We start from the raw sequence: 26,724 nt of genomic DNA on the forward strand, positions 1-26,724 counted from the left end.
CTTCGCCTCACCTTCGGCATCCTGGCGCTCGGGACACCCGGTGCGCCGCGGCAGGCGGTCACTCGGTGGCGGCGGCGCGGGTCTGGCCGGAGCTCGCCCGTCACCCTCGGCGGTGCGATCGCCCCGGCCGGCGCGGGGCCGCGGGCGGGCGGGCTCCGGTAAAGGAGCAGGCCTCGGCCGGCGAGGCCCCGCGCCGGCAACCGGCACAGGACTCGAGCCGGCGGCTGCCGCCGCACCGCCACGGCTCACCTCAGGGACCCGCGCGGCGGAGCGGCCCCGCCCACCGGGGCGGGACGGCGGGCAGTACGCGCTCCGCATTGGCTACTGGCGCTGCGGCCCGTGTGCGCGAGCGCGCGGGCGGCGCCTCGTCCTGGCGGCGGGTGGGGAAAGGCGGGAGAGTGGCGACGGAGGCAGCCGGACGGCGCGCAGGCAGCCGGCGGGCCCTAAGACGTAGCGGGTGCCGGGTAGGAGGCGGCTGCGTGCGCGGGGCGAGCCCGGGTTCCGCCCCGCCCCGCCCCGCCGCGCCGCGCCCCCCCTCAGGCCGCTCCTCCTGAGCGCTCGCGGGCCCGCCCTGCCGGTCGCGCCACACCGCAGGGGGCGGGGCAGGCGGGCGGGGCCCCGCGCACGGGCCGCGCGGCGGCGCCCCCTGGCGTCTGGGCGGTGCTGCCCGCGGGCTCGTGGCGCCGGGGCCGGCCGCGGCGCCCCGGGCGGGGCCGGGGGCGAGTTTTGTCTCTGCGGGCGAACCGGAGGGAGGCCGCGGGCCGTGCGGGCGCATTCTCGTTCCCCGGTGTGAGAGTCGCTCACTCGTTCGGGACCGTGCTTCTCAAAATCGACCCCAGCGTGGCCACCGCTGGGCCCCTGCGGTAGAGGCCGTGTGCGCTGGGCCGCGAGGAGCAGGCCGCCGCGGCGGGGAGCGGCCGCCCCGGCCCCCGTGGCCCCGAGGCTTCCGTGATTCTCCTTACGGGTGGGGGTAGTCGGACGGGGGCCAGGCCCTTGGCTGTAAGCCGGCTAGCAGCAAAGAATCTGGAGGGAGAGGATGACCCAGTTTTCAAGCCTCTCCCGGGTGGGAGAGGCCTAACGTTTAATGCGACAGTAGCGTCGGTACCGAAGAGGAGGCCGATGGCGTTTAGAGGACAAATTTGCCTCGGTGCGGAGTCGATCGACCCACCCCCTGCTAGCCTCCTTCGTGTTCTGTGCTCCCGGGCTTTCTGTGACTTCCTCACCAGGATTAAGATGTTGAGAAGAGGTAAGGATGTTAGGATTGTCAGCAGATCCATTGCTTAGTTGCGTGAAAAGGCGTCTTGAGATAAATTAAATGTAAACAAACACCTGGCCCTAAGGAATCCTCACCTCAACAGGCTGCTATCACTGGACCCGAGGGTCTTAGAGTTGAACACAAACACTGCTGAAAGGCCGAAGGGACAAAGTGCTCCGTGAGTGCATAAATGTGTATTTAAATAGATGCGTTAACACAACCCAGCTGTCTTAATTTGGATTTTTCTTAAGTGTAAAAGAAGTCACGTTAGTTATTTTCTTCTCAGTGATTTTGCGTAGGCATTAACCATAGAAGTAGGCTGTTGGTTTCTGCATGCCTATGTTCATACTGAAGAAAATCTATAGGTCCCAGCCATAAGGGAGCATTGTAATAATTTTGCAGTGCTGCTGATTACTGTTAAGTAGGCCTAGTTCCCTTTTTTGCTCAGTGCAAGTGGTGTTCAATAGTAAGCCGACTTAAATTTTCCTGTGCTAAATACCCTTTTCAAAGGCTCAGACACCTTGAGAAGGCACTGTCTGACCTTAAAGCTGAAGGTTTTGTTTCTTTGCCATTTACTAGATAACATAATTGCTGCTTTGTTGGGTAAATACCTACTTCCCATTTTTTTTCCTGTCATTCTCTATGCTCTTCACAAACCAGAGAGTAGCAATTCATGTTGCAGCTATTTGCTGAGAACTTGGGAGTCCCCAGCTCTTTTGCATCCTGTCACTACACAGTTTTTGCAGTTCTGTTGGGGGCTGGGGAATCCCAGACTTTCTCACCACCAGAAAGTCTTTTGTTATCTTAGTTGAAACTAACCTCTCTTGGTCCAACAGTTGTAAAAGTAGTCTTGTATATGTCTAGCTGTAACTGGATCGTTTAAATCATAGGTGTAAGGGGCATATCTTACAGAAGGAGGGCTCCTACTGTTTCTGCAAAATCCTCTGGATTTTGTATTAATTGTAAACAGTGTTTTCAGAGAATTTAAATTTTCAAACCTTGCCTGCAAAGGCATTTTTTTATCACCAAATTATACATATGACAATTACAGTTCATGCCTTGTGTAGAGTCCATGACAAGCATGCAAATGCTGTCAGCTTATTATTGCAGTTGACTTGGACAAAGCTTTTGCTATTATCGCAGATTGGTTGAGGTTGGAAGGAACCTCTGAAGGTCATCTGGTCCAGCCCCCCTGCTCAAGCAGGGCCACCTAGCAGATTCCCGTCATCTTCCACGGAGGCTTTACTGCAGTTGAAATAAAATTAAGGTGTTTGGAATACAGAGTATCAGATTCCAGGAACATTCATGAAAACTGCAAAATTGAAAGCAAGATTTTTCTAAAAAAATTAGATTTCTTACTTGTATCCTGTGAATTCTGGTTCAAGAAAAGTGTGAATGGAAAATTAATTTCTTGGGAGCTACAATCATATTTCTAAAAATGAATTTGCATAAACAGAAAAAAAAAATGTATCTTGCATCTCAGTCGTATTTTCAGGTCTCAGTTAATTTGACCCTGGTAACTCATGAGAATGCAGTCAAGCTGACAGGAGCTTTGCCAGACACTTCTTTGCCAGAGATGGGAACATTTATTTTCTAATATTCTAGATCATTCATGTTTTGTGTATGTCAGAGTTTTGATTTTTAGCTTGATTAAATTAAGTACTTTGATTCAGCTTAATGGCCTTTCTGAATGTAATATTTAATTTAAAAATGGAAGTTAGTAGAATTTTATAAAAATGAGCAGTAATGAATTTACAACAGAGTACGTAGTATTAACTAGGAATCTGATAGTTTGCCACATATTGACAATTTCTTGTCTGTCATTATATGCTTTGCATTTCAATCTGAGTAAACTTTGGTAATCAGGTTAAAAACTCATCTTGTCGGTCAGAAAAGATGTTTCCAGACTGACTTATTTCTCTCGCATGCTTTGAATGGAGTTGGGATTAATTAAACTGTTTAATAGATGATAGTAGCACAAACAGGTGCTGCCATGGTTGTAACTGATGCAGTAGTGTAGGATTAGAGCTGCACAGTGAATGTATCAGTAGGCTGAAATTACCATTTAGACTTTGCTCCTGTACATGGGAATAAGGTTACATGTGACAAGCATGGCAAACTAAATTATGTTGTCTTTATGATTCCTGCTGCAAAAGAAGAATAATATTACCATTTCATAGTCTTTTCTCCCTCTATGTTAGAAAGGGCTTATTCTATGTAAAGAGATGGTGGTAGGACATTGGTGCCAAAACATGCCAGGTCATTATCACCTTTCCCACAGAGATGTTGACAATTACTAGAAGAGTGGCAATTGAACGTTTATTTATCATCCTCAGAGAGTACATGTTTGGTTCAAGTATCTGTTTCTAAATATTAATTATTTGGTATTTCTGCTAAAAATTAATTTCTACCCTTTTATGCAAAACTTTAAGGCTCTAACTGTTCTGGCATTTGGCATTGTTTCAGGTTGTACCTTTGATTGCTTGAGGGCCATAATCAATGTAGGTCATTTTTTGTACAGAGCACATGGGTCTTGCGGGGGGGGGGAGGGGGGAAGGCAGAGAAAATTCTTGAGATGAGAAAGGGTGGAGAGTGGGCCATAGATGTCTTGAGCGCTCGTGCCTAACCTCTGTGAGGTACAGGTTAGTAACTGCTACTTTTCATAAGAGATTGCATGAGTGAATGGAGATGCTGCTATGGATGGTGGCAAGAACATCAAATATTTGAGCTTCATCTTTAATGAGGAAGAGCAAGAACTGGATTTTCAGGAGAAAACGTAAGGAAATAAGTTACTTTCTGCTTCATTTCAGCATCATGGTACCTTGTGAGTAAAGTCTGCTGTTCAGTACCTGGTTGACAGTTTGTAAGTATCACCCCGCTGCTAACTTAAGTGCGTAACATCAAACCTGCTGTGCTCAGAAGAACGGCACACTGGGTTCATACACACAGAGGCCATTAAAGGACATTACAAGAGTCTTAGGGCCATCTTGCCAAGATAGGACACTTCTTATTTTCTTTTTAATACTTTTAATCTGTTAACTATGGAGTGCTATGTAAACTTAACATATGCTTCTCTTAGGACTGTTCCTTTTTTTGTCATCTACTTTCCCTTGTTTGCACACTGAACAGTATAGGAGACTATAAAAAATTATTAAAAAAAAGCCCTGCCCTATGGATTTTTCCTAACTGGTTATGTAGTTGTCTCTGGATGCTGTTAACAGTCAACCCCTAAAATGAACTTTTCACAATAGTTCCCTGCTTGACTCTGGGCTTAACTATGGAATGGCACCTCGTGCTGCTCCATAAAAAGTAATGAAGTTAAACTCTTGGGAAGGTAGATAAACAGTTTTAAGGTCTAACTGGCACCTATCGGCACGTATCAGCACCATGAGGCTTTTCTCAAGAAGAAATACTGATGTTTAAGGTAACACACGAGCATTTTAGAAAGTCAAAGAATGAGTAGCAGGTGTATGCAACTTCCCTCCTGCACAATCAAAACTGAAACTTTATGTTAATATCAATAAAAGCAGGAGTGTATTAGTAGGTGTGTCATTGGTTTTTGCTATCTTCTGATTTTGCTGAAAGCAAAAATAAGCATAAAGACAGACAAATTAAAGAACTACACCAACAGCTGGGTATACAGTGGCTCTGAGGGTTATCAGCAGGTTAATTCTCTGTGGGCACAATGGCAATCTGTGAGTATAGTTGACAGTTCAAACTGGGCATAGCAAGTCAGTCTTCATCTTCGTGGCTCTAGGGGTTGTTTGGGTCTGTTACTTGCGAAAATAAAACAAATCTCTGCCTGGATAATGGAAAAAGCATGAATGCTGCTCTCCTGATATGAACCCCTGGATAAATCTGTTCCACTTAATACTCCACTTTAAAAGTGAAAATTGTTTTTCATAAAGACACATTTGCAATCACTGAACAACTAAAAGAGAGCTATAGTGAAGTAACCCAGTTTACAAGGCTGGGAAGGGGTGAAAAAAGACAAAGCTTTTGGTAGCGATTTAACACGTTAGTGGCATGTATTACCTGAAAATTATATTTAATGGGGTTTTGAACCTTTAGTGCATCTGCACAGAGCTGCAAATTCTTAGCTCTGAAATAGTTTTGTTTTTTGTATAGTTACATATTGTTAAAAATCCTTTTACTATCATTTAATTTATTTATATACTTAGATTTCGATCCCGCCCCCCGGCTGCATTTGCCAAGACATGCAGAATGGTAGTGCTGTTCCTCAGTTAAGGAAGCATGGAGAATTTTGTCAGCTCTGTTCATGCCTTCAGTGTAGTCTTGCTGTCCTGTCTACAGTACTCCTGCATCAGCAGAGGTCACATTTACTTGAGCAGGGACAATTTAATCAAACTGTGATTTGATTACTCCTGTTGTAGGTGAGGGGCAAAGCTGCAACTCTGTCACTGGATTCTATAAACTTTTCTACTTTGTTTTCGAATCACTTAAACCAGGTGGAAACTAGGTCTCCTTTCTCAGTGATTCGTTTTGTACAATCATAGCTTGCCACAGAGTCATCAGGCCTAATGAAACAATAGCACCGGGGGGGGGGGGGGCGGTCGTCACCAGAGAGGATGGGAATCTCAGTGGAAAAAAAAAAATCTGTTAGTTTACATTTATCTTTGTTCCTGGGTCTGCACTTCTCACCTGTGCATGTTCAGCACATAGGGTGGGGGCTCAGCTCTCTTTCCCACTCATAAGGGACCAGTTGACCTGTGTGGGGAAAAAGAGTTTTTTCTGAGTTTCACTTTAAGTTTGATGGTATTACACTCCCCTTCTGCAGAACGGAGTAGCAAGATTTGAAGCTCCATTGATTCTTCAGTGCTCACGGAGATAGAAGTTTTTCAGACAATGTGCTTCAATAGAAAAGAGAGACTTACTCCACTAGTGCAGAGACATGAAAAGTATGCCTAATGAACACACGTCTGGACAACAGTGGTGATGACATAGATCTATCATGTAGATAAGCAAACTGTATGTGCTTAGTCCCAGTTAGCTACACTGAAGCTAGAGCCCTCAAAAAACGTAACATTACATATATGGAAAAATACTATTACTAATATGAAGGCTGTAAGTATATGTCAAAATTTAAATCTAATTAAAATGTTCAATACTAAGAGTATGCATTGCCTTTAACTCTGAAATATATCAAATGTTTTGTCTCTGAGTATCTTTTCACAAAATACCTCAGATTTATGAGGAAAGGCTTATACATACACATAGTCATTTCTCCTTCCCCAAAGTAAATTACAGTTGGGTTCTAAATACCAAGCTGCAGTCCTATGATTCTGCTTTGTGCATGTCACAGAATATCCAGTTAATTGAAGTAACTAGTGATACATCTTTAGAATAAAACTTTATGCACACCAACTTGCAAACCTGTTATGAAATGCACTTTTATTTATGTTTAGTTGTGAGCAGAGAGGTACATTTCGACCACATTCTGTTGGAAGCTTACATGTTACAAAGCTTCTGTGGTTTAGTGCAATAATTTGTCCTAACCTTCTCGTGAACACAGTCACTATAATCAGTGTTACATTTACCACACTTGCAGCTCACAGCCACAGGGTAGGAATAGTAAGGGATGGTGTGATGAGGACAGCCCGGAATCAGTGCTGTTTGATACAACATCTCTTTGTATGTGCACACATTCTGGGACAGAGCACTTTTGAGTAGCAGCTTCTTGCCATTGCTGTCCTACAAAGAAAAAAGAAATGCATTGTTTCACTGAAGCATACATGAGTGTCAGAAGATCTCCTTCGATGTTTTCTCAAATGTGCAGAAAGCAAAACTCTTTACACCTAGACTAGCTCTGATATTTTCAGCGTACTTCTGTTCAGATCTGTAATTTTGAATCTACATGTGACTGGGGCTCTCTACAGCCATAGAGATGTTCACCTTGCTTATATGGTTTTAACTGATCTGCTTGGCTCACAGCCCTAACAGTGCTTTGTAATGCATATTGGCTACCTGCTGACCAAGGTGGAACTTGCAATGCTGTGTTCAACAGCGAAGCTCAAGCGTAATGTTTGGCATGCCTACTTGTGAGATATTCTCCACAGCTAGCTGTCTTAACAGTAGTGGGAGTAGATGTTACCCAAGTTGTTTACATTAAATAAGAGTGACTAAATATAATCTGCTTCTCACCTGTTCCATCCTGACCCCACAAACTGACTACAGAGGCTCTGCAGTGACAGCAGCAGCCAATTCTGTGCTATGCCACTGATGTTATAAACTCTGTAGTTCCGAAGGCTTGGCATTTCTCATCCATACCTTTACAAAAAGCTAACTTGAAAACATGATGATAGTGTGATTTTTCTGTATGTGACAAACACTATTACAATTGGATCATTTACACACAATTTTCCAGTGAGAACAGGCACTTGTTTTGCAGTGATGGCCATTATAGAAACAACTGCCTAAAAGAGAGTAATGCCTTGTACCCGAGTCATGCAAAATCCAGCGCAGATGGTGGTGTTGATGGCCAAGCAGTAGGCACATTCCCTTTTCTCCACATGGATTGTATACTCAGAAGGAGCACAAAGTGATGCTGTTTGACCAAAAGCCAGGCCAAAGAGGAGAGACATCACAAAGAAGGGACTCATGCTAGATGGGGGAAAAACAAAGAAAGCAAACCTTAAGTAAAATTAGATATACCTTCCAGCCCTTTTCTTAGAATTTGACAAGAACAGTTATGATAGTCACAGACTAGACGTTATCTTAACGTTTTTAGCTACAGCCTGACAACTTCTTTCCAATCTTAGACTTTTAATTGAAATAGTACTAACCACTAAACAGAAAAGAAGGGTAAACAGGCCATTAACAACATAAAACATATTCATTTTTTCCCCACTAAAGCATATTACATGGAACTTTTCACTAATGAGTGATGAAATGCCAACACAGAAAAGTAACAGGAGTTAAAGGATTTGAAAATGTGACATATGTGAGAGAACATGAGCTCTAGAATTAACCAGAGATGCTAGAATAATCTCACTGGTTTAAAAATAATTTTCTCAAGAAAGCATCTTATAAAATGTTTAAGAGAGAAACAGCTGTGCGTATCAGGCATAACACTGTATTTTTTACTTTCCAGTTGGCTTAGAGGCATGACGAAATGAGAATACTGCCAAGAATTAAATAGTAGATGCAAGCAAATTACAATAAAGAACATCAGCAAAGAGTTCAAATCAATGAATTCCCACTTTATCTGTCTGTTGTGCTGACCTCATTTCTCAGACCTGCTAGGGGATCCCAAGAACAAAGCTTTGATTAGTTTCGAGACAATTCCAGGGTCTACTCTGTAGCCTCTAAACTACAAACTTCAAATGACAGTGTCTACAAACATATGGACATCACCCTCTAGTCTCTTCCAGCTGTCAGTTTCCCATAGCAAAAGTCATTCATTACAGTCTGGTTTACCCTGTAGCTGCAACAATGCAAGTCTGGAAAGACCAACCTCTTGTCAGCTGAATTCTTCCCTATTACAGGAACCTGATTCTGCCTTGAGCTGGGAGAAGCAGTGACCCAGCACAAGCTCTGTGCGTGCTTTATACTCTCCAGCCTAATCTTACTGCTTATATAATTGCATCTGAATTGCTGCTTTCTTATCGCAAAGTCATCTATTGAAAATTCATACTGAACCACAAAGCAAATGTGATAGGAACAAATGTGTCCATAATATCCTAACCTGGAAACTGGAGCTGGAAATCTAATTATTTTAACAGTCATTCTGTCTTCAGGCTTTTAAACTAACCACTGCGTTAAAAAAGTTATTATTGATGAATTTAATCACTACATAGGACAGCAACATCATGATAGGAAGGCTAGCATGGTGTCGTGGTTTAACCCCACCCCTGCCGGTGAGGGAGGGGGAAATGTTGGAGAGACAGCCTTGATGCTGTGTGAGCACTGTGCAGCAGCAGCCAAAACACTGGTGTGTTATCAACACCTTTCTAGCTACCAATACAGAGCACAGCACTAGGAGGGCTGCTGTGGGGAGAACTAACTCCATCTCAGCCAGACCCAATACACATGGAAATGGAGTCATCCTGAATCACATATGATGAATTCCACACCTATGTTTTGCAAAAGTTTAATGAAGTCTGGTTCACCCTGTTTGCTTATTACCAGGCATGCACAACTGAGAGATGCAGTGCTATATACACATAAAGTGACATATCTCAAATCAAAGCAATTGCTCTACAGTATGGTTAGGTACAGCCTGACTTATCTACTCAAACAAAACACACTGAGAAATTATCTGGCCTTGAACCTACTGAGCAAATATTGAAGTAACAAGCAACGCACTCTGAAAGTCTAATTGAAAAACTTTTAAGAAATTACTCCTTGTAGCACAATGAGAAGCAAAATATTGCACCACCACCAGTGAAACCGAGATGTCCACAGATGGGGGGAAAAACACTTGCATTTAGGGCTTTGTGGAACACCTGGGAGGAACAAAAGTAAGAAAGGGTCAACAAAGCCACTGTCCTCTACTGCTTCATCAGTGTCCGGCCAGCCTTCTCACTATGCTTATTCACCGCTGCTCTTTTAACACCTACCCTTTCAGTTAATCACCTAAATGCCATTTGGACTTTAATCTGATGTATGTGTTGTGCAGGTCAACCACATTCTTGATTTACATAGCCATAAGAAATATAATAAAGTTGAGTTTGAGCTGGTAAACATGGTCACTTTGGGCTGTTGGAGGAGAGATCCAGTCAGTCCCGATTGGTGTTTAGCCAGTTCCTGAGTAATATTGTCTCCTTTTCCTGTGGTTTTGGAATGTTGCACACAGCTTTATGTCCTGGACTAATTCTCCAAGGGTTTTTTTGGATAACATGATAGAGTTCTTGTTCTATTAGGACTAGCCAAATGCTTTCTGTTTTCATGGAGTTTTTAATTCTGGGTTAATTTCTACCATATAACTTCTCAGGAATTAAATATAGCTCTTGCTGGCTTAGGGACATGAGCAGAGTATTAATTGTTCTCTCAGTAACATCTGTCCACCTACACTTAGCAACAGAAGTATAACACTTATTTTGCTACTACTCCAGTATGTTATTTAACTCTATATTTTAAATGCAGTTAAACATACAGGCTATATGAGTATACACATACACACACCTATATGTAGACACTGTGTGTATATATATACACACACATTATATATATATGCATACACATTACATATAAATGGATGGATTTGGTGGTTTAAAACTTTAATCACAGAAAAGAATGTTCATTCTTGGAAAATCTTTAGAGCATTTCAAAGGAGACAGTGATCTGAAAGGAAAAGGAAACAACTCATACAACTAATCATGAAGAGGACAAAAAGTGCTCAAAATAATAAAAAATATCATTCCTAAAGCAAGAATGTCACATGACCCTTGCATGCACAGCTGAAGTAGGTACAGCTGATTCTTTTCTCTAAAGATTTCACAGTGATTTACAAGCACAGCTTTAGGCAGTTGGAGCTATATGTGTATACACTGGTCCTGACAGGAAGACCCCCACATCCAGGTTTAAAGTGGTCTCAACATACACTGTAAGAACATAGGCAGAGGACAGATCAGAGTATTAAGGCATATATCCTTTGCTGCTTCAAAGTGCTAATTTCTCTGATTTGAGAAAAATGGGCGTAACAGGGCAGGAAGAGGGGCAGGGAGGAATTCAGATTAGGGTAAAAAAGGATTAAGAATTTGCTTTAACAAGATTTAGGGAAATGTCTGCAAACATCAATAGCGAAGAAAAAAGAATTGTAACAATGCTTGAAAGTCCGTCGTAGTGAGGATGAGAAAGAGAACGCAACAATAAAAACTATAGCAATGAAAAAAAGGAAAACAAACAACAATCACTGTTAGAAATAAGAAAATGTAGAAAACTCGCATGGGAAGCTGGAGACTAGGAAACAAACTTCTGTCAGGACAGAGGCCAGCAGTAATGTCAAGGGACATTACTAGATGAAGACAAGCTGTTGAGTAAGTGCAACGTCTTCACTAAGTACATGTGCATCTGAAAATGTAGTGGCTGAACAACCAACATAAACATTTTGCAACAAAAATTATTAAATAAATTGTATAAGGAATAAATATTTTTAAATCAACATCATTAGCTAGCTAATGCTAATTTCAACAAGTCTTGGAATACTGAGGAAATTTCAAAACATTAAAAGGGCTAATACTATGCCAATATTTAAAGAGAGAATGTTGACCCAGGTAACTCTCAACCAGCTAGCCTGACATCTATTGCTGATAAATCAGGTAAAATAACAGAAAGTTGATACAGGATTTGAGCAATAAAGAATTAACGGATGAGAACATAATTAATGCCTGTCAAGATGGTGTTATATAAAATAGGTCATGCCACACAAACCTGATTTCATTCTTTGAGGTGATTACAAATTTCGTTGTTAAGGCAACTACGTAGATGCAACATCCTTAATTCCATCTGTCCAGAGCCCTACTGTTGTGAAGATTTAGAGCTATTAAGCAGAGTCCAATGTGGTGTATGCTGAATGTCAGTAATTACTAATCACTGGAGCAAGTAGTATAATTTCAGCAGTGCATTTATTCACTGCAACTTTTTTACCCAGCCTCTGCATTACAGAAATATCTGACCAAGTATGAAGAAAGAAAATTCATTTACCTGGAAGCACAGTTAATTAGTCTGAGCAGCCCTTGAGACTAAGGTGCTTATACTCAGGTTAGCTCCACACTGATATGGACACAGAACCTCTTGGCTACTACCTCTTCTTTGCTGGCATCATGTTAGCCTGCCCATCTGTCAGAGATGCACTAAACATCACCAGAGTGATATACACATTCACATCTCTTCAGTAACTTACACAAACTATTAAGCTGGTAGAAAAACTTTTCCTTGATTGTCCTTCTGTATATGATCACGGAGTTCATTCACTATTGACTTCTCTGAACACTTGATGGGAGCAAGATCCCACTACCTCCTGGGAGCAGCAAGACAAAAGGCTGTGGTAGGACAACAAAGTAAGTCCAGTGTGGCAATCTATGAGCGCCAAAGGTTTCTTTCATACAGTTTCTTAAAATGCATAGTTAAAAGTCTGATGCTTATGATCAATTTCTTTGGTTGCCCCCTTGCTGACCTGCAGACTATTCAGTGACAGAAATTTTTAATGTTCTTTTACAGCCATCAGCTTTGTAGCCATGTTCTGGAACAGCCAGTTACACTGTTAATTATTTATCTTTAACCTTTCTGTTGACTAAACCAATCCATTCACTGACATCCGTTGTTTTACACTTTCATTAAGTGAAAGACAGTATGCTGATGTTGTACAAGAAGTGTTTTAAGTTATCTCTGTAAACAGAATTTAGTAATGATAAAATTATTGGGTTCATAACCCAGGAATCTCTGTAATGGGCTGGAGAAATTCAATGCATACCATAAGCTTATGTATAGAAGTGATTTAATAGGATTCTCTGTCACTGACCAACACCTAAAATAAAAGTAGGAACAATGAGAAGTTATCACATGTTATTCCTACTCACTCTTCCCCTGTTAGTAGTACAACACAATGAAAACTGTGATCTTACGAGCAGGTCAATTTACAGAGCAGAGTAACTCCTGTTTCCACTGCACATAGCACTGTGGATATTAAAATAAAAACATGTCCATGCTTGCAAACAACAGAGAATTAGAAGCTGTGGTGAAGAAAAACAGACAAAGCCAATCAGATTTCTAAGATCAGTATTCTGGTAGAGGAATTACTTCTAACCCCATCCTGTTGCAGACCTCCACTGATAAGGGGAATTAAGATCCTAATATGCTGCCATAGAAACAAGTGTTTTGCCAGGTTTTGCATTTAAACAGACTGTGGCTGCTGAATTTTCAAAGCTTATCTGTCTATTGCAAGTCTCTCTGTAATAGCTTGAAGCATAGCTCTCATCTCTTAAATTTATAGATTCACAGACGCCTGCTCTTCTCTTCCTTTCCTAGGATTAGCTGCAGCATTTCCTATCAACCACAGATTAAAACAGCAATTCTCTTTGTTGCATATCGTATGCTAATGATCTCCATTTATGGTCTGAAAATACTTCATAATCCTATTTGCTGTTTGGCTCATATGATAGACCACTTTGTATTTGGTTTCATTTCTTTGGAAAGTGCTAGATATTTCTGTTATTCTAAGATATAAAATTGCTACACTGAGGACAAAATCTAAAAAACAAACAAACAAACAAGCCAGAACCCTTCTGCAATATTATCAAGAATGAATGACTATACCCACCCAATATCATAACAATGCTAAGGGGTAAAAGTCACAGATAACTTTTCAGTTTCTAAGGGTTGTAGTGTTCTCCTGATTTGACTGGCAATCTGATAAGTAGTCAGTAGGTAATAAGATCTTCACTGATGAAGATCTGGTGTGGAGACCTGACACTATGTGTGTACAATTGACTTTTTTCAGTTGAGAATTTAAGCTAAATTATATATGCTCAGTAAGAACACTGGGGTATGTTTCTGTTTCTCCTTTTAGGCTTTGAGCATGCAGTCCTGTCAGATGCTGCTCTTACCCAACATGCATTCCTCTCTTAGGCAACCCCATATCCCCACCTGAAAAAGAAGAGTCTACCACAGCTATGGCAGACTGTGAAGTCTGCCAAAGTGAATGCCTCCCAGTGAAGAAGCCACTCTCCGATTCCAACTTAAAATTAAAGTGGCTGTAAGGAAGGAAAAGGGAACACTATTTTTCCTCATGAACCCTTCCTCCATCAAGATACTCCTGGTAGAAGCAAGGCAAACTAAATACTTGATATCTTGGGACAGGAAAGGTGGAAGGAATAAGTTATTCATAGTGGTTTTTTTCTTGTTAGAGACATTTAACTCCTGTAGCAGTATTTTTTGTTAAATCCTTTTAGTTTAGAAATTTAAATGAATATTATTGTTCTAGAAATAGTTGTGCTTTATAATAACCATCAATCACGCATACCTGAGGATTTTTTTAATGTATCTTTTAAATCAAGATTTTAATATCTTCCTTACATATGCTTGGGGAATACTTGTTTAAAGCAATCCTCCCAGTACAGTGTCCAATTCTGGAAAAGCTACTTTTTAAAGCCACTGTGAAGAAAGATCAGCAACTGCCGACATGTAGCATTCCCCTTCTTGTATTACCCAGTTAGTTTCAGTGGGGTGAGGTCAGCACTAGTGTGGGTATACTGACTAACCTCTAACCCCAGTGAATCTTCACTGGTTTCCATAGAGACATTCCCATGTTTTGCCCAGCCCTGCCGGGAGGTACTGGAGAGACTGAACAAACACGCACATCCTCAGACATCGGATCTGTTACTCAGTACCACCTGTGATTCTATATGCTCCTGCATTTTTCAGCTTGGGTGAGTCCTGAAAGTGTGATTTTCTTGAGATTTGTTCTTATTTTCTACATTCTATTTTGCGCGCTCTGCTCTTGCAGCTTTTACCAAAACAGATTTTTACAAACCATGTGGAAGTAACTATCAGTAGTGTCAAGTAACAATTACAATGTACCTGGAAGTGCTTGCATACTAACCCCCTACTGTAGTTTTAAATTCTGACAGTGGTTACATTCTTCTTTTTCACGTGAGATACAAAATGTGGGTTCTCTCAAGTTCTCAAAATAACCTTGTGGTCTGACTTGTAATACCTGTAATATTGTATCAAGTTTTCTCACAATTCTAGAGTATTCCTTTTCATGACATAAAAACCACTGTTGCTAATATGCTGTGCATTTAACAACAAAGAAAACAGACCAAAGAGATATATTTTTTTGGACCACTTGCTGGGGGAAGGCCTTTCTTTATATAGTGCTACCACAAGGTGTGACCCTCTTGCTGAATCTCTCAGTATTATCCAGTATAGAAGTTAAATGTAAGTACTGTGTAGTAAGAGGGGCTGGAACATTCATTTAAAAAATTCAGCTTTTGAGTAAAGTCCCAACACTCCCTACTAATGAAATAACAAGCTAAGAGTTTTGAAATTTTCTGTGCTTAATAAAGCCATGATGGACAAATGATAATGACTTGACATTTGAATATTTTATGAGAGATCAAAGATAGGCATTAGAATAGGTAAATGCTCATTATTTGTCTTCTCAGAACTGAATTTTCAATTCAGGTATGTAGACTTTCCCCTCTTATGCCTTTGTTTTAGGCTGTTGTAACAAACAGGTGCAGCAAAAAGTTATTACTTATCATACACAAAAAATAATTCTCAATTAAAAGCAAGTAGCTGGAGCAGAAATTTGAGATCAGGCATTAAACATATGGCCAAGATAAGTATTTAAATGGAATCAGCGCCTTTTTTTTTTATTATTATTTTTTAATACATACATTTTACAATCTATAGACCCAGGGCTATAGACTCAGTTATCCAGTAAGTAAATTCTAATATTTTCTAAAATATATCCAAATAGATAGGGTTTCTATTTAAATAACTCTTTAGTCAGAAGTCTACTTTAGGTATTTAAGCCTTCTCATCAAAACCCAGGATGTATAGAGAAATTAAATAGAATGTTTACTTTAAAAGAAAACACAAAGACAAAAATGTTTTAATTCTATATTCTAGTTTCAGTTGCTAACCCCACCAGACTTGCAGATCTTGAGGTTGTCAGGGAAGAGGCTAAAAGCTCAAGATGAGTAAGGTCTGATTTGACAACCACTGGAAACAGTGAAAAGAAACCTCATCATTCAATATCCTATTATTTGTTCCCAAGGCAATTCAGAAAAAGAGGAAAAAGCAGATTAAACAAATAAACCCGCTGCTGAACAAGAAAAGTGAGACAATATAATGAATGGAATTCAACCTATGCATTTTCTAATCCTCTTCTCTTGTTACCTTATGGGAAAGTACTTTGCTCAGGCCAAAGATTATGTATTTCTTGTAAAAGAGACCATACAAACAAAGACACAGAGTGGATCTGGAAAAACAATAGCAACAAGTTTTATAGCATCCCGTATTTCAGCTGAAGTCAATCAAACCAAGGTGCAAAATGCAGCTACCAGCTGGAATACAAAACGATCATAATGGATAGAAGCATGTCACATCTGGCACGCTGCATGTAACACCATTCACTACACTAAGAAGTCTTCAGATATCACAAGGCTCAAGTTGTCACTCTGCCACCTCAATTTTTATCATTTAAAAGAGTTGTGAGACAACATCAGAAACGTTGAAACCAAGCAGTCAAGTTTTCAGAACCATATCAGTAAACATCCTTGAAGCTCTGACTCCAAATCATACAACCCAGGCTTCAGGCAGGGCGTCACTACACGACAGCAGCATTTCCTTGAATTGCTGGGGCCAGACCTGTTTGTCTTAGTTGAAGCCACAGTACAGATGAAGAGCTGTATCAAGAAATTGATGATGATATAAATGTTCAAAGGACTAGGACATACCGTTCTGTGAATGGGGTGGGTGAAGAGGTGGGAGCAGGAAAGTGACAGGATCTGCCATAGAAAAAAAGGAAAAATATTTGAAGTACTAGAGAAAAATACAAGTGCACACATGGTAAATAAGGATGACAGGAAAAAAGAAAGCAGATGTGGTAGGCCAGATATTGCTTACCCTCCTTGAAGAAGTATTTGACAGAAAAGGAACTGGAGAACTGTTAGCAATATTATGAAGCAAAGTAGTAATATATACCAACATTTCCAAATGCTTGCTTTAAGTTAAGGTAACCTGATATTGACAGACTTCCTGTTGGAAGCTGCAGGTCCTCAGCTGCACCATTGAAAGAAGTAATAAATCGGTATCTGTCTGCACAGCCATTATCAATTATATTCTTGCTTGGAAGAGATATTATACCTCCGACACTGAAGGCCACATCTTCCTTAGAATTGATTAGTAAAGATCCAGAGTGAAAAGAAATGTGACAAATGTATCATGTATATGTATTTCACTGGAAATAACAATGACAAAAGGAAATATTCTGATAACTTGTTAGCTACATTTATTGGCACAGATTAATATAGATTTTAAAACCTTGTGAAAAAGGCATTTAGAAGTAAGCTTACCTTGCTGATACTTTTAAATAAAGCATGTTTATATAAATATATATGTGTGTGTGTGTGTATATGTAACTTTACTTGTAGTAAATGGGACTAGCCAGTAACAAATACAATGGCTAATGTCAGAATATAGCCTTTAAAACTTCAATAAAATTCCACAGATAAAAACGTCAATATTCACTACTATGAATAGCTGCTAACTGGTAGCTTTCAATTTTTACTTTTTTGAATTGTGTGCTACCTGAAGGATTCACAAGCCAAAGCACATGCATTTATTAATTTTCATTTGCTCTTCTGATGCAAACTGGATTAATGCCTAACATAAAGTTGTTTATGTTTTTAGTTTTATATATAGTCCATTCACAGAAACAGGCACAGTATGAGGCAAATATGATTTTACATCCTTCCTAGTTGATTACCTTTCCTGTAAGCTTTCTATAGTGGTACTAACAGTATTTTTGTAATTTTGCAGATGATTTATACAATACCCCACATGGCACACTCAGGATACCAAGAGTCTATGATGTACCATGGATTCACAACCCTGCCACAACAGTAATTGAAGATAATGAGGTCCCAACTGATTACTTACCATTTAATTCTAGGTGTGGGCAGTACAGACTTGAATTTTTACCTGTTCAAGTGGAAAGACTCTTCTCCACCTTCAAGACATTTTAATTACTACAAGACTCACTGTGACATGCAGAAACTCTTACGATAGTTAATTGGCATTTCTAATTCTTACTGCTTAAGTTTCTTGTCATTTCTTCTACAATGTCAGATACTGCACCTATATCACTATACTGGAAATCATGTTTGGTAGATATCAAGAAAAAACATTTATTTTTCATGTAAAGTCTCAATGAACAATCATTTAAATCCTATTTTTCATAGTAAGGCATTCAAATATCACATATTCTGGAATTAGCAAAGCTATGAACATGGGTAGGCTAGGCTTGATGTGGATTTTGAATCTTAACTTCAAGACTGCAAAATTATAGTTCATGGATCTGTATGTAAGCCATAGCTGAGAAGACTAGATAGTAGAAGTCTCATGCTCAGAAACAACTGGAATTTTCATTTTTGATTGCTCAGTAACTGGCTTGGGAATCAAGTCTACATATCTGCTGAAGATATCAACAGCAGCAACAGTCAAAATTAGAAATATGGCAACTTAAACTGAAGCAATAAACCTTGGCAAGTATTTAGATCTTGTATAAAACACCACCCCCTATTAAAATAAATGACAAACTGCAGATACATGTTACACTTCTGGTGACTGCATTTTCTTCTCCCTGCAAAGTAGCCGAGGAGGTATTAGTAAGCAACATCCCGAACTGAAATGAAGAATAACTGACTTAGCATGATTATTTCACACTACTTACAGTAAAATAATCTGTCTTGGAAGAACAGACATCTGGAATTTGTGTGTTATAAGAAGCTTCTCTGTTCTGCATTTGGTCTAATTTACACTATTTAAGCAGATACATTACAAAACCTCAATATTCTGCAAACATATGAAATAGCTTTCCAGCAAGAAAAGTCATTCTAACTTCTCAGAAAATTTGCTTGCATAACAAATTCCATTTCCAGATATGGATGAAAAAAAACATATATTCTTTCAGTTCTTTGGAGAATATTTGTCAGTTACATACAATAACAAAATCATTATTATCACTGCTCAACCAATAAGGCATAAGGAGCCTAAACTACTAGCCTATACATAAAATTACTACACAAAAAGATAAAATACATATGTTTTGCTGCCCACTTCAGATGAATTCAGGATTTTGATTTCTTATAGTATTTTAAGATGTACCTGTAGTTTTCTTGTTATCTCTAGGCTCCGAAGCACGCTGTTTTTGGGAAACCAAGATTAATCAAGGATTAACAAAGAAATATATGTTGTTCTAAACTACTCTTACACTTATGTGGTGGAAGCTGTTAGTCCTTAGGAAGGCTGCCTGGTGATATAAATCTGTGTTCTAACACACAAAGCAACAGCATTTGGTCCCACACTTCCTGTTTCAGATAAACAATTTAATGACATCTTAACATTGTTTTTACAATCTTAATACGTGTGCATATGTTATTCCTTACCAAGCTGAAATCTTTTTAAACTGATGTAATTCTATTGAAAATTCAATTTTAAAAATTTCAAAACTGTTTTAACATATCAAATAGTAGCTACTGAAAAAAACAACAGTCTAAAAAGACAGTTCTAATAACACTTAAAATGAACGAAAAAGCAAGATGACTTCAGGTAAAAGTCCATGCATTTCAACAGCTTTGGTATTTCTTTCAATAAATACTATCCTTTTGTGAATAATGTATTAAGAAAAAAGAGAGTAAATTTAAAAGAACAAAACTGAATTTCTTTAGAAATAGTGGGTTTTAATGCCAGACTTTTTTTTGTTTGTTTTTGAAACTGCTTTCTATGTAGTTACACTTATTTAAAAATTTTAAAATGGGCTAATTTGTCTCCTGACTTCTTATAGCATAGGGGATGAAATGTAGCAAATGCTATACAGGTAGATGTATTTATGTATCTATAAAGGTTATGTATATAAAGAAAATGAATGTAGTATTAAACATACTGAGTATGACAAAAATGCAACAATGTACTAACTCTGAAAGAATACTACTAGTGTGGTTGTACTAACCAAATAATGCTAGGGAACTAGTAATTTTTTCATTTTAAGTGAAAAGCTTTTCAACTTCTTTAATTTTTCTTTTCCTGTCCATTTTAGAAACTGCAGTCCATCCAGCCTCACGCATTTTTCTCATGGTTGTTAGTTTTAGTACAGAGCCTGGAGTTTTCAGGTTTGATGAAGCTGGTTTCTAAAAAGAAAAATAAAGCCATCCATCAATTTCTATAACCAATTTGATTAACTGTTTGTTCTGATCTTAAGAAAAGCTAAGGTACCTTTTTGGGTGTCATGGCATATAATTGTGAAGCTTGAGGATAATCTTTGTACAATTTTTTAAACATTTCTTCCTCTGAGACTATGCTCTTAAATTAAAAATAAAAAAGTTACTTAATCAGACCATATTAAAAAAATATAGTTTCTTTCTCCCTAGGAATATTAGAGTATGGAAAAAAAAAAAGTTAAGATGTTACTATGAAGCCTCAACAGTTCAATAAAAACAATGTGAAAAATCATTATAAAAATATAGTATAGCAGTCCTCTGTTTGTCATATGGTTACTAATTATGTACATATAAAGAGTATTCCAGAAAGAACCAATGAGATAAAAATATATACATAAATATTGTCTTGGATACAGAACCCCACATGGTTTATATACATTCTTAGATATAGCAGTGTGCATAAAGAACTGTTAAGTACACAATTTGTCCTCTGATTTTTACCAGGAGGTCACTGTGTTCAGAGCTATCTGACTGAGCATCTAGCTGTAGAAGCACTTTTTGCTTTTTCCTCATGCGCTGTTCTGAATGCAGATTTGTGCTTTCACTTTGCAGTTTATGTATTGGAGGAGTCTTTATAATATATGTCTGGGAATGAAAAAGATAGCATTTAAAATTATATTTTCAGTGGTAATTACAGAATCTAAAACCAAATTCATAACCCACTTTACAGAGTATCCAGGAAGACACTACAGAGATGCTGTGAAACAATTTGCTTCACATTCTGGATGGAAAGATAAGACCCAAACAAAGGAAAAAAAAAAACCCAAACTTTTTTTTTGTTGCCAAACAAGGAGAATGAACAGGAAGCTGTGGAAGAACTGAGTTTTATGGCACACTGTATCTAACTTCTTCATGATTATCTGCAGAAATTCAGGTTATTCTGAACTGTAGTCACTACATGCAGACTATAACCAACATTTAATAAAATGCAACAAACTGCAGGAAAAAGCTTTCAGAAAGACAGTGATATCAAGAACAAGATTGTTTTTACTTAGATAGTTCTTTCACGAGAAGTTAAACTTTTCAGAAACATTGCAGTGGAACAATGCAATCCTTTTTTAGAAAGGATAACATAAAAATGGTAGTTGTTTCTATTGTTAAGATATAAACATCACATGTGAGCTTCTGACAGGCTAGAAGCATAAGGTTTTACAGTTATAATGAAGCAGCCAGGAATACTTTGACAATTTTTACAGCTACACAAGATATTTTCTATTCCACAGAAAAATGTGCCTTTACAAACAGACAACACTTTTAAGACTAAGTAAAAGAATTCTAGAAACATCAGAAAATTCAGTCCCTCTAGGACAGGAATAGTTACTGATCAGTAACAGCCAAATTAAGTAACTGAGCAAGAAAAATGACATAGTGGGAGCTCTTACACAGGCTGCTTTCTAATATTGCTGTGGAATACTTTTTTTTTTTTTGTGGCTATCTATATTGCTGTGGAATACTTTTTTTTTTTGTGGCTATCTACCTTTTAAATTCCTGCTTATTGCAACAAAAATAAATAAGCATCTACAGAGAAGTAAGAAATACAGTCATAAAAATAAACCAAGAACAATTCACTATTATGAGTTACAAACCTTTAATGACGGACTACCCAAGGGACTTTTTACAGATACCAAAGGAGACATTTTTTTCATTTCCATCATGTTGACTTTTATAGGAATATCATTTGGAGACTTTTTATTTTTTACATGAATAGATTCACAGTCTAGATCTAAATGAGGCTTAGGATTCTCAGAAAAATGAGTTTGTATTTTCTAGAATTAAAAAAAGGTTTAAATTAAAAGCATTTCAATGTCTTTTTTCAATTTTACATACTTTATCATGGAACTTCAATTAGATTGCATATGTATAAATATTAACAAATTCTAAAAATAATTAATGATAAAGTTAAATCTACCTTGTGCTTCTTTTCATTTTCAGGAGCCATATTTTGGGGGGGTTCTTTTGCAAGATTCTCCTAAAAAGAGTTATGTGACAGGAAGTAAATATTTTATTTGAATTCAGTTGAAAATCTTCTTGGTGTAATTACAGAACACAGTCCACAATCATACTCTGTTACAAAGTTCACACAAATATATAACTCAGATTTAGTCAAACTGCAACATTCAAAAGACATTACTTTTATATTTGCAGTTTCATTTCTTATACAACTTCCCCCATCTGTGCTAAGGAACCTACATGCTATCCCTTTTTAATGAGAAAACAGAATACGATTTTTATCACAGCTGTATTTAAAAGAGAAAGAACTCTATTTTCTAGTTGTTATTTCATGCAAGAAACCAGAAGCATTCTTGTTTATTGAAGTAAATGTTCCTTTGCTGTCTTTTTAATTCTGTTTTGCATTTCTGTTGTCAACTGAAAAATACTATATAGTGACCACAAAATCACAGAATGGGTAAGGTTAGAATGGACCTCTGGAGATCATCTAGTCTAATACCCCTGTTCACAGCAGAGTGAACTACAGTATACTGATCAGACCTGTGTCCAACAGGGTTTTGAATGTCTCCAAGCATGGAGACTCCACAACCTCTTTGGGCAACCTGTTCCAGTGTTTTATCTCCCTTAGAATAATAAGAGTTTTTTCTTGTGTTTAAATGCTATTTCTTGTACTTTGTTTTGTTCCCATTGCCTTGTCCTTTCACGGGATACTGTGAGAAAGTCTTGCTCCATATTTTTACTCCCTGCCATCAGGTAGTTATATACAGTGATAATACACCCCTGAGCTTTCCCTTCTTGAGGCTAAACTACCCCAGCTCTCTCAGTCTCTCTTTTCTGTCAGATGCTACAATCCCTTAATGATTTTGGCCTTCTGCTGCATTTCCTCCAGTATGCCCTTGACTGTCTTCTACTGGGCAGCCCAGCATTATTTCAATAATACTCAAAATGTGGTCTTCACCAGTGCTGAGTATAGGAAAAGGATCAGCTCCCTCAACCTGCCGGCAACACTCTTCCTAATGCAGCCTAAGACACTGAGTGCACTTCCGGCTCATGTTCAACTGGCTGTTCACCAGAACTCCAGGGCTTTTCCTGCAAAGCTGCTTTCAATCCTGTCAGCAAATAACCTGTACTGGTTCTAAGAGTTATTGCTTCCCCAGTGCAGGACTTCACATTTTGCTCTGTTAAACCTGATGGGATTCCTGTTGACCCATGTCTCCAGCCTGTTCAGATTCCTCTGAAAGACAGCATAACCACCTGCTGTATCAACCATTTCTCCCAATTCTGTATCATCTGCTGAGGCTGCACTCTGTCCCATCATCTATGTCATTAATGAAGATGTTAAAACAGGACCCAGAATCAATGCCAGGCGTACATCACTAGTACTGGCCTCTGGTGGGACTTCGTGCCACACTGATTGCAAACCATAAGCCCAGCAGTTCAAACTGGCCCAGCTAGTTTTCAATTTACTTTACTGTCCACTCACCTAGCCCATATTTTACCAGTTTGCCTAGAAGGCTGTTACAAGAGACAGTGTTGAAGCCTTAATAAGGCTGAGATAACAACCTCCAGCATTCTCCCGTCATCTGCCAAGTCAGTCATACAAGCCAATCAGGTTGCTTAAGCACAGTTGCCCCTTCATGTAAGTCTATGCTGACTACGTGAAATCACCTTCTTGTCCTTCATATGTTTGGAAATTGTTTCCGGGATTATTTGTTCCATCACCTTTCCAGGGACTGAGATGAGGCTGACTAGCCTACGTTTCATCACTTCCTTCTTGCCCTTCTTGAAGTTACGTGTGACATTTGCTTTCTTCAAGTCCTCAGGAACCTCTGCCAGTCACCAAGACCTTTCGAAGATAATCAAGAGTGGCCTTGCAGTGATACTGGCCACCTCCCTCAGCCCTTGTGTGTGTATCCCATCAGATCCCATGGACTACGTATGTCCAGGTTGTTTAAAGATCCCTAACCTGATCCTCCTCCACCAAGGGTAAGTCTTCCTTTCTCCAGACTTTCCATTGAAAAACAGCCTTTTCCTTGTCCTTTGTCATCAGAACTCCTGCCACATTCAGCAGCAGGTCCTGCAGAAGCCTTTCTTGTTGCCCTTCACGTCTCTTGTCAGTTTTACCTCCAGATTGGCTTTGGCTTTCCTGACATCATCCCTGCAAGCTTGGACAGTTCTTCACAGTGTTTCAATTTCTCCCTGCTTCCCTTGTACTTACCAATTAAGGAGTAATGCAAAACATTCACTATCACCAGAAATGAGACATAATGACTTCAGAGAGCATCAAGCTCTTGAAATCAGATAGCAAGTGAGAGCAAGACCTAGAATCAAAAGTGCACTTCACAGCTGTCATTATTATAGTGCATAAGGCCAAGCCAAGCATGTCACCCGTACTGCTACATTTAATAAAAAAAAAAAAATACCTTCTCTTCAATTTCTGCTTTAAGTTGTTCCCTAAGGGATGATAGTTCGCTTTTCAAACATGACAGCTCACTTTCCTAAAAATAATTAGATAAAGGATAGCGTTAACTTTGCTTAACCTGGAAAAAACAAAACAGTCCAAAATGAGACACTAATTAATAAGGTTATTCATTATAAACAAAATAAAATTCCATTTGTTCAGTTGAGCTAACTTATCCATAAAGTTAGCATGCTGAGCGGTATCTACAATTCATTTTCAGAATGATTCAATCACTAGAATACAGATGATCAAAGAAGCAGTTACCAAATTAAAAAAAACAAAACCAAAACATGTAGACTTGAGTCACTCCTCCTTCTATTAAAAAAATCTAATTGAAAAAAAGCTCCGTGAAGAAATATTCTGTGAAGGGAAATATCAGAAAAATACTGCATTTTAAGGAGATGCTGTAGAACTACGCTTTTGTGAAAGTCTCAAGGGGATTTTGGCTCTCAAAACGTTTCTCAAAGCTAAGCTTCCCAGAAAGGTGCTGGGGGCTGGGGCGGGGGAGAAGAAAAAAAAAGGCAATGCAACTCTAAACTTAAGTTTTGTTTTAGCTTGTTTTAAAAAGAGCTGAAGTACTACTAAGAAACAGGTACTTGACCAGAACTGTTCAAGGTAAGAACTTAAAACTCTTGTGAGAACAGGGCAGTGGGGGGTGGAATCCAACTATTTAATACAAAAGTTTCTTATTCAGACAGTGAGGTTAGAACATGATGCACCATTAGAAAGAGTAGACAGAAAAGGACAGCGACTCCAATTTATTTTTAGAAACATCTGGGGTTTTTTTAATGCACATAATAAAATCTGTAAGAAAGTAACAGTAAACAGAAACTAGTTTGTTGATCTTTACTGTTCAGTCCCACTACAGCAGACACTTAACCCCCCCAAGTGTTAAATAGGAAGAAGTCTAATATATTTGTAATTATATTACACTTTAAGGACAGCAGCCCCTCCATTTAATTATTTAGTGCTGAAGAGTATGACTTACCAATGATCTTTTTGATGATAACTGCTCTTGCTCTTTTATTTTATAAAGTTTTAACTCTGTATCTTTTTCTTCAACCATTTTATCATATTCACGCTGTGTAAAAAAAAAAAAACAAAAACAAAAAATTCAAAACATTTGACTAAATATTATAATTATATATCTACCTAGTCTTAAAAAATTATTATTCTTTTTTTTCAAATAAGGTTCTTCTGAAGATTCAGAAAGCACTATGAAGAAACAGTCATGCTTTAGCAGAAACTGTAAACCAGAAAATGCACAAGCAGTATTATTTTGTGGGCTGACAGAGAATGCTTTATCTCTAGGCAGCGGTATGTGTTCCAGCACATAAAAGCTTGCCATATTTTTATTAACGGTATCTGCTAAATATACTGCAAAACAGAGTAATAAGGAATGTAAATTAAAATATGTTAAGTTAAACTGCTGAAGGTCACTAAGTAATCTCCTCATACAAAGAGGCCCAAACTGATACTGAAGAACAGTGCTTTAGGATGGTATCAAAGGAAGCCTGAATATAAAATCCTAGAAATTTAGAAAAAATGGAATTTATCTGCCAGTAGGCATGTTTTCAGAATCTGAAGATGGATTTATTTTTAGATGATAAGAAGTCAAGCATGTGTTCAACTTAATTTTCCTAGACTCGGGTCTTTATTATGTAGTTTCACTTTCTAATTAATAACATTCTGGTTTTGAAAGGTTTTTACTTAACATAGTATCACACATTGCAAATCACAGAAATCAGTAAAATCTCTTACCTTGTGTTTTTCCATAAGTGCCACCATTTCAGTTATCTTGTGTTGACATCGGATATCAGTTTCTCTCTGTGTTATTGCTGCTTCATCAGCAAGCAACTTCATCTTTTCTAACTGTTAGTAACAAGTTTCATTTAATTCATGAACAATTAACAACAATATATTTAAGAAAAAAACTTAGTTTCATTTCTTCTCACCCCTGTGGGTGCATATATAGTGTGTATATAGTCTCATTTAGTGTAGTCCTCATTTGCTTTTAAGATGCTTTTCAAATCCTACATATTTTATACATACTGTTAAAATGGGCAAATAAACCTAGATTAAAAGTACAT

At 38.6% G+C, this 26,724-nt stretch overlaps 2 protein-coding genes and 1 long non-coding RNA gene across 5 annotated transcripts; 1 reads left to right on the forward strand and 2 right to left on the reverse strand.

Annotated features, from left to right (window-relative positions):
- Positions 1 to 680: 680 nt before the first annotated feature.
- LOC126052494 (uncharacterized) lies at positions 681 to 19,620 on the forward strand. Its single transcript, XR_007510053.1, has 3 exons — positions 681 to 1,246; positions 4,066 to 4,118; positions 8,367 to 19,620. It is a non-coding gene; the product is annotated as an uncharacterized LOC126052494 (long non-coding RNA).
- TSHB (thyroid stimulating hormone subunit beta) lies at positions 6,409 to 25,650 on the reverse strand. Of its 3 annotated transcripts, none has more exons than XM_049833229.1 (3): positions 25,623 to 25,650; positions 7,714 to 7,876; positions 6,409 to 6,967 (listed from the first exon to the last, which is right to left on the reverse strand). In XM_049833229.1, exons 2-3 carry the CDS (start codon positions 7,873 to 7,875, stop codon positions 6,725 to 6,727), a joined length of 405 nt encoding a protein of 134 aa, XP_049689186.1. In that variant the 5' UTR covers position 7,876; positions 25,623 to 25,650; the 3' UTR covers positions 6,409 to 6,724. The 3 variants fall into 3 exon arrangements, with proteins under 3 accessions (XP_049689186.1, XP_049689185.1, XP_049689184.1); XM_049833228.1 differs by lacking the exon at positions 25,623 to 25,650 and adding an exon at positions 19,956 to 19,994; XM_049833227.1 differs by lacking the exon at positions 25,623 to 25,650 and adding an exon at positions 16,681 to 16,711 and having other exon boundaries at positions 6,485 to 6,967.
- LOC126052492 (synaptonemal complex protein 1-like) lies at positions 19,975 to 24,772 on the reverse strand. Its single transcript, XM_049833230.1, has 5 exons — positions 24,597 to 24,772; positions 22,133 to 22,192; positions 20,665 to 20,808; positions 20,219 to 20,305; positions 19,975 to 20,133 (listed from the first exon to the last, which is right to left on the reverse strand). The coding sequence occupies exons 2-5, from the start codon at positions 22,160 to 22,162 to the stop codon at positions 19,990 to 19,992; spliced, it is 405 nt and encodes a 134-aa protein (XP_049689187.1). The 5' UTR covers positions 22,163 to 22,192; positions 24,597 to 24,772; the 3' UTR covers positions 19,975 to 19,989.
- Positions 25,651 to 26,724: the final 1,074 nt, after the last annotated feature.

Source organism: Accipiter gentilis, chromosome 29, assembly GCF_929443795.1.
Source record: "Accipiter gentilis chromosome 29, bAccGen1.1, whole genome shotgun sequence".
In the NCBI taxonomy this organism is placed as follows: domain Eukaryota; kingdom Metazoa; phylum Chordata; class Aves; order Accipitriformes; family Accipitridae; genus Astur; species Astur gentilis.